This window comes from Salvia hispanica, chromosome 6, assembly GCF_023119035.1.
Source record: "Salvia hispanica cultivar TCC Black 2014 chromosome 6, UniMelb_Shisp_WGS_1.0, whole genome shotgun sequence".
Classification (NCBI taxonomy): Eukaryota; Viridiplantae; Streptophyta; class Magnoliopsida; order Lamiales; family Lamiaceae; genus Salvia; species Salvia hispanica.
The window spans coordinates 39548954-39564655 of NC_062970.1; the positions used below are offsets into that span (position 1 = coordinate 39548954).

Here is a 15702-nt window from a genome sequence, read left to right on the forward strand (position 1 = left end):
ACATTATTTCAACCACTAAATCTTAGTTTAAGATTGTTAATTAGTTAGCAATTGATCACTCCCCCCTCGTATTTCCAATTTATTTTCCAATTTCCTCAATCCAACTAAATTTAAATATCTTTCTATTTAAATAAACTACTACTTTTAAAATCCAGAACAAATTATTTGAAATTATTACCCTTTTCTCAATTTTAAGTATCTTTTATATTTCCTATATTCACTTAATATATTTCCATAATATTTAAAATAATTTTAGATTTATTTAATGTGTTTTTCTCACTTATTATTTCTTTTGTGAATCTTACCGGTTAATTAAAATATGACTTTTTTAAAATTATAAAATCTCTAATTTCTTTTAATATACTCCCTCTGTTCCTCGCATTTTTCATTTTTTTGTCGTAAATTTTGGATTTATTTTTTAGTGTAATTAAATTACTGTATTTTAAGTGTAATGACAAATCATTTAATAAAGGAATACTCAACTAACTATAATATAATATAAAACTAAATACTCTAATTCTTACTTAAAATAGAAACAGTGTCACTAGTTTGGCATAAACCAAAACTGAAAAGTACGAATAACATGGGGCGGAGGGAGTATTGAATAGTGAAAATAGATATGCATTCAAACGTCTTTCAATATCAACTACTCACCCCGTCCCTTAAAAAAAATACTCACCCGTCTATGAAAGTTTGTCCCATTTTTTCATTTCCGTCCATCACACAAAATTCGTCCCATTTCACTATTTACCATTTTTGGTAGTGGAAATCATATTCCACAAACTCATTCTTACTCACATTTTATTATAAAATTATATAAAAATAAGACTCGCATTCTATTAACTTTTTCAACTCACTTTTCATTACATTTCTTAAAACTCGTGTCGGGTCAAAGTGGGGCAATATTTGGGGGACGGGGGGAGTAATTATAATAAGAAAATCGATCAAATCATTATAGTTTAAATTCACATATAGTACTATTATTAGATGAAGTACGTGCAACCGAATATATGTTTATTATGATAATCCCTTCCTCTACGAAAAATAGATGGTTGTCCACTAAAAATAGCATCATCTAAAAATGGAAGTTTCTCTCGAATTATTAACCATACTTTATTCATTTTTTCTCTTTTTATCTCGTACTATACCCACTTGTTCTACTTCACACTCATATTTTATTCACTTTTTATTTCTTACTTCATTGGCTTTTCTTTTAAAATTTGTGTCATCCATTTATGGATTATTTTTTTTGGACTAAAAGAGTAAAGATTATGTGCAACCTAACACATGTCAGTGATGCTCATTCCAGTTCCCACTACCACTTCCTCTCTGAGCGACCACAACCACTCAATCAAGAAATGCATGAATATATGTAATTATGTAGTAATCATTCCGTCTCATAAAGATTGTTCCATTTTTTCATTTCCACTCGTCCCATAAAGTTTGTCCCATTTCACTTTTATCATTTTTAATAGTGGATCATATATTTCACCAACTCATTCTTACTCACATTTTATTATAAAACTAATACTTTAAAAGCAGGATCCACATCCCACCAACTTTTTCAACTCATTTTTCATTAGATTTCTTAAAATCCGTGTTGGGTCAAAGTGGAACTATCTTTGTGGGACGGAGGGAGTATGTGTGAATGGTCGTTGACCATTGTTGTAAAAAGTTGAGACGTATACTGAATTTGGATTTCTTTTGAAAAAGTCTTGTTCACACCAATTTAGAATTTTCAATACATTGACTGGAGTTGAACATTACAGGGGCGTGGAATTAAATCAATTTGACAATTTCAACACGTTTAATTGTTTACTAATACAATTTTCAAGCATTAAAACTTATGCAGTTAGACAAGTTTAGGAATCAAAATGAAAATGGCCTCACTCTTCCTGATCACCGCGTTCTTCCTCCACCTAGCCACGACGGTGGCAGGGCAAACGGCCTCTCTGTCGAAGCCGGGCTGCCAGGAAATGTGTGGAAACGTCGTCGTTCCATATCCTTTCGGCATCAGCACGAACTGCAGCGCCGATATATCTTTCACGATCATCTGCAACCAAACCTTCAATCCCCCGAGACCGTTTATCATGGTCCAAGTAGGGTTCGGAGAAGTGGTGGATATCTCGTTGGCCACCAAAACAGTTACGGTGATGCAGTCCATCTCCCCTCTCAACTGCTCTACCGATAGAAAGCTGCAGCAGCTGGCACAGCCCATGGTTACATCTTACGCCACCTTCTCCAACGTCTATAACAGATTGGTCGTTGTCGGCTGCCAGAACGTCGTCTCCCTCCTCCCTTCCTATGGCGAATGCAACCCCATCTGCGGAGAGTCATCCATCTGCAATGGAATAAACTGCTGCCAGAACATCATCCCGCCGCGCCAGAGAGAAATCGAGTTCTTCTACAGAAATCCCGAAGCGGGCACCAATGCTGCTCTCAGCTGCGGTTATGTGTTCATGGCTGATCAAAGATGGCTGCTCAACGAATATGCTAACTACACCAACTTGCATAACTTGTCGTACTCGTCCCCCGTTAGCTTCCGATCGGATCTCCGTGCGCCTCTGGTGCTTGAATGGGAATTCGAGATATCCAATCCCACGACGCGGCCAGGGGTTCAATGCAACGAAATTGATTTGCCACTTGTCTTGTTAGGTGGAGAGAACATGAGCTCTACCGTATGTTCTTGCAGGCCTGGTTATCAAGGCAATCCTTATTTGAGCTGTGAGGACATAGACGAGTGCCGGAATCCGTCATTGAATGACTGCCCAACAGCGGCTACATGTGTCAACACGCCCCCCGGTTCATTCTCATGTCAACTTCCGGCCAACGACAACGAACCCAGGATGAAACCAGTAATCATTGGTGTCAGCTGCGGCTTAGGTGGGCTGGTTTTGCTCGGAGGTGCGTTGGTGTCTTCCAATGTCGCGAGGAAGAGAATCGAAGCCAACCGTAAGAAGAAGTTCTTCAAGCGAAATGGCGGATTCTTGCTGCTGTCCTCTACTAATAACACTCCCGAGAATATCAGATTCTTCGACTCCAAAGAATTGGCATTGGCCACTGATCGTTACAACGAGAATCGCGTACTTGGTCGCGGCGGACAAGGCACTGTCTACAAAGGAATGTTACCCGATGGTAGAATCGTCGCAGTGAAAAAGTCAGAGAAGATGGATGAATCCGAGGTTGGAGCATTCGTGAATGAGGTCGCCATACTGTCCCAGCTCAATCATAGGAATGTGGTGAAGTTGCTAGGGTGTTGTCTGGAGACCGAGGTTCCTCTTCTCGTCTACGAGTTTGTTCCAAACGGTACGCTCTTCCAACACATTCACGATCTAGGCAATGAGTTCCCTTTGCCATGGAAGATTCGTCTCAGAATCGCAACAGAATTAGCAGCTGCTCTTGCTTACCTGCATTACTCTGCATCGGTTCCTATCTATCACAGAGACATCAAGTCGACCAACATACTCCTAGACGAGAAGTATCACGCCAAAGTGTCGGATTTTGGGACGTCGAGGTCGTTCAACGTGGATCAAACTCACGTGACCACGCGAGTGATGGGGACTTTCGGGTACATGGATCCCGAGTACTTCCAGTCGAATCAGTTCACAGAAAAGAGCGACGTGTACAGCTTTGGCGTGGTTGTGGTGGAGCTTCTGACTGGGGAGAAAGCGGTCACTGCAGCGGCTAAGGAGGAGGGAGGGAGGAGTCTGGTCGCGCAGTTCTTGCACTCGATGCAAGACGATAAATTGTTCGACATTCTTGATCAGGATGTGGTGAGAGAGGGTGTGGTGGAAGATATTGTGGCGGTGGCGAGGCTTGCTCGGAGATGTCTGAGTTTGGACGGAAAGCAAAGGCCGACGATGAAGGAAGCGGCGATGGAGTTGGAAGCCATCCAAATGGGGAAACTAGTGTCGAATCTGCAAACCTGTGATGAAGAAACCGAGCCTGCAATGTCAATTGCAGTATATGATTCTTTGTATACCTCAGACACCACAGGTTTTAGCACAACTACAGATTCATCAGAGTTTCCTTTTCTGTCCAGCAGTTCATGAGCCCAAGAATTGACAATGGGTTTTGTAAAAATTTTAGTGTATATTTATAAATTAGGGAGTAATAAATAAAGGCTAGGTCATAAGTCACAACTCAATAGGGAGTAATAAATAAAGGATAGACACGTCGCATGTTCATATGTAGGGCTGACAATTTTTGACACGACACGATAACACGACACGAACCGGCACGAAATTAATGGGTTTGGGTCAGAGCTTATCGTGTTCGTGTCCTTATCGGGTCGACCCATTAAGGACACGAAAATTTCGTGTCGTGTTCGTGTCGGGTTCGTGTTATCCGTTAACAATGCGTGTTCGTGTTGTGTTCGTGTCGTGTTCGTGTTATCCGTTAACACATAATATTTTAATATTATTATTCTTATTAACACATAATATTTTAATATTATTATTCTTATTATTTTAATTTTTCAATACTTATTTTCGTGTCATTAACGGGTTCGTGTCGTGTTGACCCGAAACGGTTCGTGCCGTTAATGGGTTCGTGTCGTGTTCGTGTCGTGTTCGTGTCTGAGGGTAGCGGGTCGTGTTCGTGTTCGTGTTTGAGGTTTTCTTAACGGGTCGTGTTCGTGTTTGTTGTTATCGTGTTCGTGTCGTTATCGTGTCGACACGATAACGACCCGACACGCACGATTTGCCACCCCTATTCATATGTGACATATTTCTATAGTAATAAGCACTCGATTCAATTTCTTCATCACAAAACATCAATTCCCAACCATTATACAACTCCTATACTAACCATTATTCAAACCTACAACTTCCACATATTAAACCAAACTTTCGACTTTATAACCCACAATTCAACACCTACAACAATTTTCTAACACATTTAACATAAATTAAGTTAAAGCTAATAAACAATTCCCTGAGCCTAAATGAATCCCTAATTTTGGTACACAGAGATTATGCAAAAGGCCTTGGTCTCGTCTCCTTCACCAACATTTCATTTCTTCTCCCGATATAAATATATTCAAGTTCCCAATGGTCTATCAATAATTATCAAAGCAAAAACCACATTTAAAAATCAAAGCAAAAACCCCATAGAGAGGGAGAGAGAGAGACAGAGAGAGCGAGAAAAGACCAGACCTATATACAAACGCAGCGGTCGGATTCACTGGTGCATCGACGGCGCAACGGTGGTTGCGGCGATGACGAAGGTAAGGAATGTGAATTTGACACCCAATTCATATCGATCCAATTATTTCTTCAATAATGTTTCCAAAATAATCAAGTAGAGCATTCAATAATTTCTCAAAATTTCGGCACTTAGAGCATCTCCAATGCTATTAGGCCAGCCATAGGCTAGCCACTCTCTCTCCGTGCCACGTCAGCAGCACTAAAAATCCACCTGCCACATCAGATATAGGCCAGCCGCAATAAAAAAAATTCAAAATATACTACATTTACGGAATTAAAATTACGATTAAATTACGGAATTAAATTTACGAGACATATACGGGAAAATTCATTAATTGCATTTAAAAAGGTACATAGATAAAAAAAATTACATTTAAAAAGGTACATAATAAAGAAAAAAAACTATCGCCGTGCAGTCCTCCGTGCCCACAACTCTTCAATTATATCCTTTTGGAGTTGAATATGAGCATCCACTTGGCGCATGTTGGCAAATTCCTTGAGGCGGCCGGCTTCATCGAGAGGTACCCCACGTCGTACACTAGGGGTGGCCGTTCCGTGGCTTGGACCGGCTTCATCGTCATTGGCCCAACTAGTCAGTTGTACGCCTTCGTCTTCGACGATCATGTTGTGCAGGATAATGCAGGCGTACATTATTTGGGATACGCATGTGACATCCCACAAACGCGTTGGACCCTAAATTGCCGCCCATCGAGACTGGAGCACACCAAATGCGCGCTCCACGTCCTTGCGCGCCGACTCCTGTCGTTCCGCAAAGTAGGCCTTCCTTTCATCACTTGTTTGCCTGATCGTCTTCACAAAGACAGGCCACCGAGGGTATATCACATCCGCCAAGTAGTAGCCCATATCATGCCGGTTGCCGTTGGCCACAAATGAGACGGCTGGACCGACGCCCTGGCACTTCTCGTTGAAGAGGGGAGACGAGTTCAGGACGTTGAGGTCGTTGTTCGACCCGGCTACCCCAAAATACGCATGCCAGATCCACAGCCGATAATCAGCTACGGCCTCGAGGATCAACGTGGGATTCTTTTGTTAGAGTTTAGTATACTGGAAAAGCATCTTTCGTATGCTTGTATATGTAATAACTCTTCTATCCATTTTTACCATTTAATGAGAAAGAATATTTTGTTACAATGTGTTTTGCTTATGGGTTACTTATGTATTTATGAGATGTTGAAATATGTTTTCCATTTAAATACATAGTTTAAGCAAAATGAGTCTAAGTCTTCTGCACAGTAGACGAGTTGTGAGCGGCGTTCACAGTAGGTAACTTGTCGGTTCTTGCAGTAAGAAAAATGTTTCACAACCTAGATAGACTTTGACTACCTATCGTGAAAGGTTGCGACGTCAGTCCGAAAATTTTCTTACCTAAGGAAATGAACGACGTCGGTGTGGTATAGCACTGAAAGGATCAAACAGTGAGATAAGTCTTTCTTGGCTATTTACTGAAAGACGAGGTCTCGGTGATTGTCATTTCTTAATCATTGTTGACATAACATTGAGCATACGATATTAATTGAAAATAACTTTGACTTATCAAATGGTGAGGGTATTTCGTTGCCCAAGAATCCTGATAGATTGGGTAGTGATCATTAATGTCTAAGTGGTGCTAGTATTGTTATTGCAATGAATCGTGTGCTGGGAGAGGCCAGTCTGATAATATCCTCAAGAGGTGTTTAGAAAAAGGTTTTATTATTCAGAAAACTGGCCAGTTGGAATTTATTCCATGAATAATAAATAATGTTTCTAAACTAGACCACTCTTGGAAAAAGAAATTAATTAATAAAAGTCAGATAGCAGACTTGATATTAATTAATGGATATTTATATCCTTAACACGGGAAATGATTTAATTAAAGAGGAAGTCCCGGAATACTCGTAATTTCGGTTTGGACGGGCAGTCAATATTATATCTATAGTGGATGATAATAATATTTAAGTTTGGGCTTGAATTAAATTAGTTTTAATTTAATTAGTGAAAGCCTGAATTGTGGCCCAATCCAATTCTCCATAGATCCCTGGTCTGGCCCAAAATAATTAACTGGAGAAGAAGAGAAGACAGAATTAATTCTACCGATAATTTTAGTTCTCTGCAATCTATGAGAGAAATATCGATTTCTAGGGTTCTTCTTCCTTAGAGATTTCTGTCTCCAATTCTTCTCCGGCTTTTGAGGATTTGACAAGCTTTGCCCACACAAAGGTCAATTCCAAGTTAAAGGGAACAGATCAGAAGATCCGTGGTAGAGATCGATTGAAGAAGGAGTTCGAATTCAATTGCTTGAATTCATACGGTAAATCGTTCTATTTAATTGCATATATATTCAGTATGATCTTGATTATATGCTTATGAACATGTTTCTAGTTTACAATCAGATAAAAGCATGTTTAGATGTAAATCTTTCAATCAAACTAAATAGATTTCCGCTGCAAAACCAACAATTGGTATCAGAGCCTGTTTTTAAGCTCTGATTGTTTGATTTACTACGTGCTTTGATTGTATGAATACATGTTTAAAGTTTTCGATGCATGTTTTGGTGTTTTATCAATTCTTATTGAATGGTGAACTGTAAAACTAAAACTTTCGAAAAGCATTTTGATTGTGCCCTTGGGCGAGACAATCGGTGTCACGAAATATCAATGGGAGCTGCTGGTAGAAAGCCGAGGGCAGCTCCGGATCACACATGTTCAGTCGACGGGAAGCAGGCGCCGATGGTCGACTAGTTTCGACCATGTTACGGGGCTGGCTGGTCAACGAGGAGGCTGGATCAGTGGGAGCCGAAGGGCGTTGCTGGCTGAACTTCTAGCCAAGAGCAGCGCCGGCGATTCCCTTGATCGGAAACTGACGCGGACAGCTGCTGGCTGTGGTTTTCCGGCCGAGAGCAGTCTGTTGTGGCAAACACGAGCATACAGCGGAGTCGATTGGTGGTTGGTGCTGCTGACCGAGTTTTCTCGGGCGAGAGCAGCGCCAAGGCTGCTGACCGGCGATCAGTTTCGAGGTCCGGCGGAGGCTGTTACTGGGCGTGTTTTCACGTCAGAGAGCAGCGCTGTGTGGAGTTGCCGCAAAATGCGGGGTTGTTGGGAACTGACTACGTGGTTTGTTATGAGAATATGCTTCTCCCAAACTTTCGGTTGAAACTTATTGCGTGAATTTAGAATTGGATGTTAAATCTCATTCTGAAATTATATGCTGTTATGCTTATTTTGTCAAATAATGCATGATATTTTTTTTGTGAATTGCGTGAATTGTGGACAAAGATTTTATACTCTTTGCATGATTTTGTGAAACCAATTTGTGAATAATGAATTGTTTCCTTACGTGAATATGAATGAGACTCTATGTCTCGTTGAAATTAATTTTGGTCATTTTAGTTAGCATTGATTATACTGTAATCGGTCAAATGCTATGTAGTAACTAAAATCAAAATTAAATTTAATAATTGGAATATCATTAAATTAATTTATTATGATTTAATATAGGTTTGAATTTTAATCTATATCTTAGAGATTTTGATAGATTATATCTATCTAGATATATCCTAGATAGATTAGATTTAGTTGTTCAAATGAAAATGAAACTAAAATCGCATTTATATAGGTTTTAAAAAAAAATTTAAAAATTAAAAATCGTCGCTGGCCGATCTGGCCGCCACAATGGCAGCTAGCGCATCGGCCAGCCACACGCAATCGGCTAGCCTTGGCCGGGTTTTTCGCCGAAAATCGGCTGGCCTACTCCAATGGTTCGGCTAGCCACGTCAATCGGCTAGCCGGTGGCTAGCCTACCATTGGAGATGCTCTTAGAGCATTCACAATTGGTCTAGGCTAGCCTATGGCTAGCCTACAAACTCCTCCTGCCACATTATCAGCACTAAAATTCCTCATGTTACATCATCAGGACAAGGAAAATACGGAATTAAATTTACGACACATATACAGGAAAATTCATTAATTTCATTAGAATAAAAAAAAGTACATTAATTTAAAAAAAAGTACATTAATTAAAAAAAATTACATAATAAAAAAAAATACATAAAACAAAAAAAACTATTGTGTTGCAGTCCTCCGCGCCCACAACTCTTCAATTAAATCCTTTTGGAGTCGAATATGAGCATCCACTTGGCGCATGTCGACAAGTGCCTGGAGGCGGCCGATTTCATCTTGAGGTACCCCCTTCGTACGTTGGGGGTGACGAGTTGAGGACGTTGAGGTCGTTGTTCGACCCGGCTACCTCAAAATACGCATGTCAAATCCACAGCCGATAATCAGCTACAGCCTCAAGGATCATCATGAGATTCTTTCCCTTCTAGCCGGTGGTGTAGAACCCCTTCCAGGCAGCGAGACTGTTCTTCCACTCCCAATGCATACAATCTATGCTGTCTAACATCCCCGGGAACTCATGCTTCTCCCCGTGCATCTGCATTAGATCCTGACAGTCTGTCGGGGTAGGGCTTCGAAGATACTGGTTCTTGAATATTTCAACGACGCCCTCACAGAAATACTTCAGACACTGCAGGGCAGTCGTCTCACCGATGTGGAGGTACTCGTCCCACATGTGCGCCGCGCCTCCTTAGGCCAAGCTGCTCGATAGCCGCAGTGCACTTTTGTATAGCTGTGTGGCCGGGTCTGCCCGCCGCGTCGTACCTGAACTGGAAACACAGGTATCGATGGTCGAAAGCGTCAACGATACGCAGAAACAGCTCCCTGCGGATCTTAAAACGCCGCCTGAAAAGGTTGCCCCAAACCGCGGCTCCGGAGCGAAGTAGTCGTCATATAGCCGCTGATGTGCAGGTTGGTGATCCCGATCAATCACTGCTCGGCGGTGGACAACGGGTCGAGGTCGAGGTACCGACGGCTGTAAGGCCCTTTGTAACAACCGCTCTGCCTCGCGGGTCGTATAGGCCTCTAAAACTTCCAACACTTGCCGTTCGAACTCCTCCTCGGCATCTCTACCACTACTACCACTACCACCCGCGTTATTCATTTCGCGTTATTGCTCCTGTACAGAAATTAAGAGAGAGAGAAAGCTCGTTAAAACAAGCGGTGCAAATGAAAATGACGTTCAAATCGCGTATATATAGTGTTGCGAATATTAAATTAAAAAAAAATGCGTTCAACGATCGTTCGCCGATCGCCAGCCTACAATGGCAGTGAGCGGATCGGCCAGCGGATCGGTCAACGATCGGGAATCGGCCAGCGCTCGCCAATTGCAATGGTTTGGCGAGCGGACCGACCAACGCAAAAACTTGATGCACTATTTATTAGCACTAAAAATACCTGCAAGCATACATGGTAGATCTAGTATAGCTAAAGGTCAGTACCGGGATATCGAACATAGGGAATAAGATTGCAACTGATTACCATATACTAAGCATCACATACTATATAGAGACACAGAGTTTTTGGTTTTGGATTAGTTAAACTAGATAGAAAATAAATAAACAAATAACAAAAAGCATAAAAACAATGATACAAAGCAGGCGTAAGAAAGCAGAATTTAAGAATTCAAAACACAATTGACTTCCTTGAATTACGGTCTCTAGAGTTATTAAGTCGGTCACTTAATTAGATTAAACCCCCTCTCAAGGTGAGAAATCCGTAGATTATGTGTAATAATTGAAGTCTCTTCTAATTCTTAGACCTAACTCCTAAAAGATTGTAAGACCAATGACCTCACATGAAACCTCAACTCTCCCGAGTTCTATTGAATTAAAGTGTGAATTATCCCTCGTCCAAGTCAATTATTTCGTCTCCCGAGTACTCTAATCAATTCTAACATGTATTCAAAAGGTAGCTAATCAATTGAATATAGAAGGCACAAGGATAAATCAAATAACTACAAGAGCTAACACGGAAAATCAATTCAATATCTTCACCAAAAAATCCACAAAAGATGTTCTACTCATAGACAAGTAGTAAAATCAATAAAAGTACTGGACTTAAAGAAATTGATAAAACCCAAAGTTGAATCTTCAATCTGCAGTCTCTCTTGTCTGGATCTGCAGAGCCCCGCTCCAATGGAAGATGGATGAATTATTTGTGGAATATGGAATGGAAGAATGTGTAGAGCGGGAAGGGTTGGAGGCTCTGAGATGAAGATTATGAATTAAGTTAGAGTATTTATAGGATGTTAAAAGGTTTATTTTTTGATAATTTTCGTGGCCTACAAGATATAGGAGAGATTTGGCATCCCAATATAATAATTTCTTTTCATCCGTGAATTTCCGCCTAAATTCCCGCCAGCTTTGACTACACTGCGCAAAGTTCGTAGAATAGTCATAACTTTCTCCACAGAACTCCGATTGAGACGTGCGAGATATCCACGCGAAGCTCTTTCGAAGAGGAAGAGAATGGTATGTATAAATTACTGATTGGACTCCAAATCTGATGGCAGAATGGGCTCGAACAGAGACTGCTGCACCTTGGCCTTTTTGCACCTTTTTTTTTTCTATCTTTTTCTATCATTTATCAACAAACACATTAAAAATACCAAATGTATAACATATGCAATTTAAGAACACAATTTGCATGAATGACATTTAAAACGAGTCAATCTAGCCCTTAAAAACATGCAAAATCCGTGTTTGTCAGCCGAAAATCGGCTAGCCGGTCGCTCACCGACTATTGTGGATGCTCTTACATTTACTTCCAATTATCTTTTGAATTTTCAATAAATTATATCGACGCGTGAATTAAAATTCGTTAGTCTCAAAATTAAGTTATTTCTAATAAATTTTCAAATATTCTCAGTCCATAATAATATGGAATAATGCCAATTAAATTCTTTGACTTTATCAATCCCACAACTTACAAACTTAGCTAATTAAATTATAACTTATCTGTAACATCCCCAACTTTTGAACCTTAGTATTATTATTATGATCTTAACTACAAATAATTATAAATAAGTGATCAATGTAGTATTTATAAACTGCCTGTTTGAATTTTTAATATCGATCTTTTGAGTTATAAAGAAATCTAAGACGAAATATACAGAAGAAGTTGATTGTTTTACCATGATTAATTTAAAAAGTCCGAATAATAGTACATGACGAGAAGTCCGATAAAAGTATACAACACAACCAAATCCTAATCTTTTACAATTAGAGATAGGCGTGCAAGTTCGGGCAGCCTTTCAACGGTCGTGCTCAAGCTCCAAGGAAAGCCGATACATCAACGAGGATAGCCCATGCTCCTTAAATAGATGCTATTTCCTACAAAAGAAGAGAGTTAGAAATGTGAGATGGGCTTAGAAATCTAGTCCAAGAACGGACATAAATCTTTATTAATGACATTAGATATAAATGTATTATGAGGATATAGTTAGATACTCAATGATACATCAAATCTACACCAACGGCTTAGATCATCCCCAAATCCAACAAATCTTTGACTAAGATCATGTAAAGATCTAATAAGATATGAATCATTAATCACCTGAGCCACTTGCCAAGATGAGAAGCCTATATATATACCTCAAACCTTTCCAAAATCAGCCACACATCACTATCAAATATCCTAAAATTCTCTTCTCACACACACCAACACAACATAGAATAGAAGAGTATGAAGGAGGAGATTTGCACAATTGTAGAGTCGAGCCCTACGACCCAACAACACTTTTTCACTGTCATAAAGGTAAACCCCAAACCCTTCCTTTCTTTCATATATGTACAAGCATGCATATTTATAAATTGAAGCTAGAATTTGCCCAAATTTGGATTTAACAATACACAGCAAGTTCAAAAAATAGTTTTACCATCAAGTCTTCTTTTAAGTAGCTAGAAAAATACTCACAATTCACAAAACACATGGAATGGAGAGATTAAAATCCTACAATGGCTAGAACTAGATAGTTAAAGAAATTTATCTCCAAAATGGGATTCTGCCGGAATTTAATTATCTTACGGGCTGGAAATGATGGAGAGTGTTTAGTCAATTCCGAAAATATTATCTTTTGGGATAAAATATAATATTGAATTTTAGTCTATGTTTTAAATAAGGTTCAATTGATATGTTTTTATATGGTTTCTTCTAATGGTGTAACTAAGATCAAATAATTGCTCTTTTGTTTTATTTTTAGAGTTTTGCATGAGAGTAAATTTTTGAAGTAAAGTATAAAGTTCAATTCAAAGTCGAGAATGGTGAAAGACGAAGTATTAAATGGTATGCGAGTTTTAGAAATTTATTAAAAAAAATAGAGAAAAAAAAATAATAAAAGGGATTAAATATGAGGCATGCATTCTAATTTAAGTAGATCTTTCCTTGAGTCTAATTAGTGCATTATTATACTGTGATGTTTTCAAAAAGGTTACCTCCGCAAGTTAAGATCGGAGCAAGAAATTCAAGTTAAGGAAAAACTAACGAGGTGGGCTTTCAAACTAAAGTTTTACTGTGGGCTTTATATCCTACATTATTATGTGGGCAAATATGATTTCAGTTGTTTAAATTCAAAGTATGTTTTGTCTTGCCATGTTTTTGTTTTGAGCATTACCTATCTGTTCGTCTAGAAAGGGGAGCGTCCCTACTAGACCAGTTATGTTGTGAATCGAATTCGGGTCTGAGTGTGGGAGAGATTCCCTGCTCAGGCTAGTGTACACCAGGGACCGGGAGCCATCCTTCGAGTTGGCCGGTCATTGTGACCATGGAATGTGGCCACATTCTCGGCACCAGAATGAAGTTCAGATATGGTATATGTTCCAGGAAAAATTAACTGCGCAGTCATAGTTTTAAAGAGAAAATGTTTTTAGTGTTCTCGGGCATTTTCAGTAAAACCCCGCGTTCACTCAGTTATGGCTTGACAAAACCAGTTTTTATGAAAATTATATTTCGGCCTTGTGTTCACTGAGTACATCAAGTACTCAGCCCTGCATATGTTTTAAAAATGTGCAGGTTAAGCGGTGATGACGAAGGGCGGTGTTGAGCAAAGATGGCGAATGTGTTTCAGTATTATAATGCTCGGATGAATCGTGTCTCCATACACGGTGTCATTCTCTCTTGACTCTTCCACTGCAGTGTAAAAGTTGAACTTATGTTCCTTTGTATCATGCACTCTGATATATTTTGACAGTTATTCCAATTTGATTTCGTTCATATCAGTTTTGCCGAGATTCCCCTTTCTTTCCCGCTGCTTTAATCATCCCCTAGTCGCGATAAACCGCGTTTGCTATCCTTAGCAAAGTGCGATCGTGACAGAGTGGTATCAGAGCAATTTTTCTTTCCGCTCTGGACCCAAGAGTCTTCTTTCAATCGTAGTCTAGATTTGTATCCCTAGACTAAAAGGTTAAATTGCCACAGGCTCAACACCCCGACTCGTCCCGCTTAGCCAAGAAAGAGGTAACTTTTTGCTTTTTGAAAAGAAAGAGAAGTTGACAAAGTTTTGTTCAGTAAAGAAAGAGGAAACGTATTCCCTTTTAAGGGACAGAATTCAGAGAAAAAGGAAAATGAGTTTTTGAGAAAAGAGTGAGATTTGAAGTTTAAAATTTATAGTTATTTATTTCCAGTTAAAGTGTTTTGAACCAAGGAAAAATAGTTTATTCTCAAAGTGAAAGTTTTACGATGTTGTTAACTTTTCGTGAAAAGTTTATAATGTTTGAAAGAAAAGGGTATCTTGTTTGAGTCAAACTTTTACAGCACGAGTCCGATAAGAATTTAGTCGGTTCTCACATAATATAGAATGTTGTAGGATGCATGCCTCTCTTCTAAAAGAATATGGTTCGACCTCGAATCACAATGATTTTACTATCGTATTCTAGAACGATAAAAATAAAACAGAACATAGAAAGAAGTTGAGTAAAGAAAAGAACTCAATAGGAAATGAATTTTAAGCTATAATAGCAAACGACTTTGTTAATCTATAGGTGTTAACAAATCAGGATGTTACCGAGGAGAGTCGGACGACCAAGAAGGAACGAGTGAGTCCCAAGGAATGAATATGAATGTTGTGAGGAACGGGATGATATGCGTCCACCACCTCCACCCCCACGACGGCGTGTAGAGGAAACATTTCTCAAACAAAACCCGCCTGTATTCGATGGGATGGGAGACCCAGCTAATGCCGAGACGTGGATACGCAGCATGGAACGTATTTTCAATCTACTACAATGCACTGATCCAGAACGACTAAATTGTGTTTCTTTTCAACTGGAGGGCCCGGCTGACTATTGGTGGGAAGCTCGGAGAAAGATCATGACTCCGAAACAACTAGCTTTAAAAAAAAAACAAATAATCTGATAGTGGAGTACTTTATTCTTCTGAAATTTTCCAAGTACATATAATTTTCAATATTGAGGTATATTAGGGTCGTTATACCTTCTCGATGTAAATCACAACACAAATCACGCCCTGGGATTATAAAACATGTATGAGTGTCGGCAATACCAAATAGTGACATTACTTATTGGGTGGGTTTACTAATCGAGTAAAGAGTGTTACATGGTTCATTAGATTGGATGGTTGTGATAATAATAGTCGAGCTACATTAT

General features: G+C 39.4%; 1 protein-coding gene across 1 annotated transcript; it reads left to right on the top strand.

Annotated features, from left to right (window-relative positions):
- The first annotated feature begins 1857 nt into the window (after nt 1-1857).
- Nucleotides 1858-4187, top strand: LOC125193621 (wall-associated receptor kinase-like 1). The gene has a single exon (XM_048091454.1). It carries the CDS (start codon nt 1875-1877, stop codon nt 4050-4052), a length of 2178 nt encoding a protein of 725 aa, XP_047947411.1. The 5' UTR covers nt 1858-1874; the 3' UTR covers nt 4053-4187.
- Nucleotides 4188-15702: the final 11515 nt, after the last annotated feature.

Excerpts from the sequence above, each read along its gene's own strand:
- LOC125193621 (XM_048091454.1), top strand. The coding sequence starts at position 1,875 with ATGAAAATGGCCTCACTCTTCCTGATCACCGCGTTCTTCCTCCACCTA.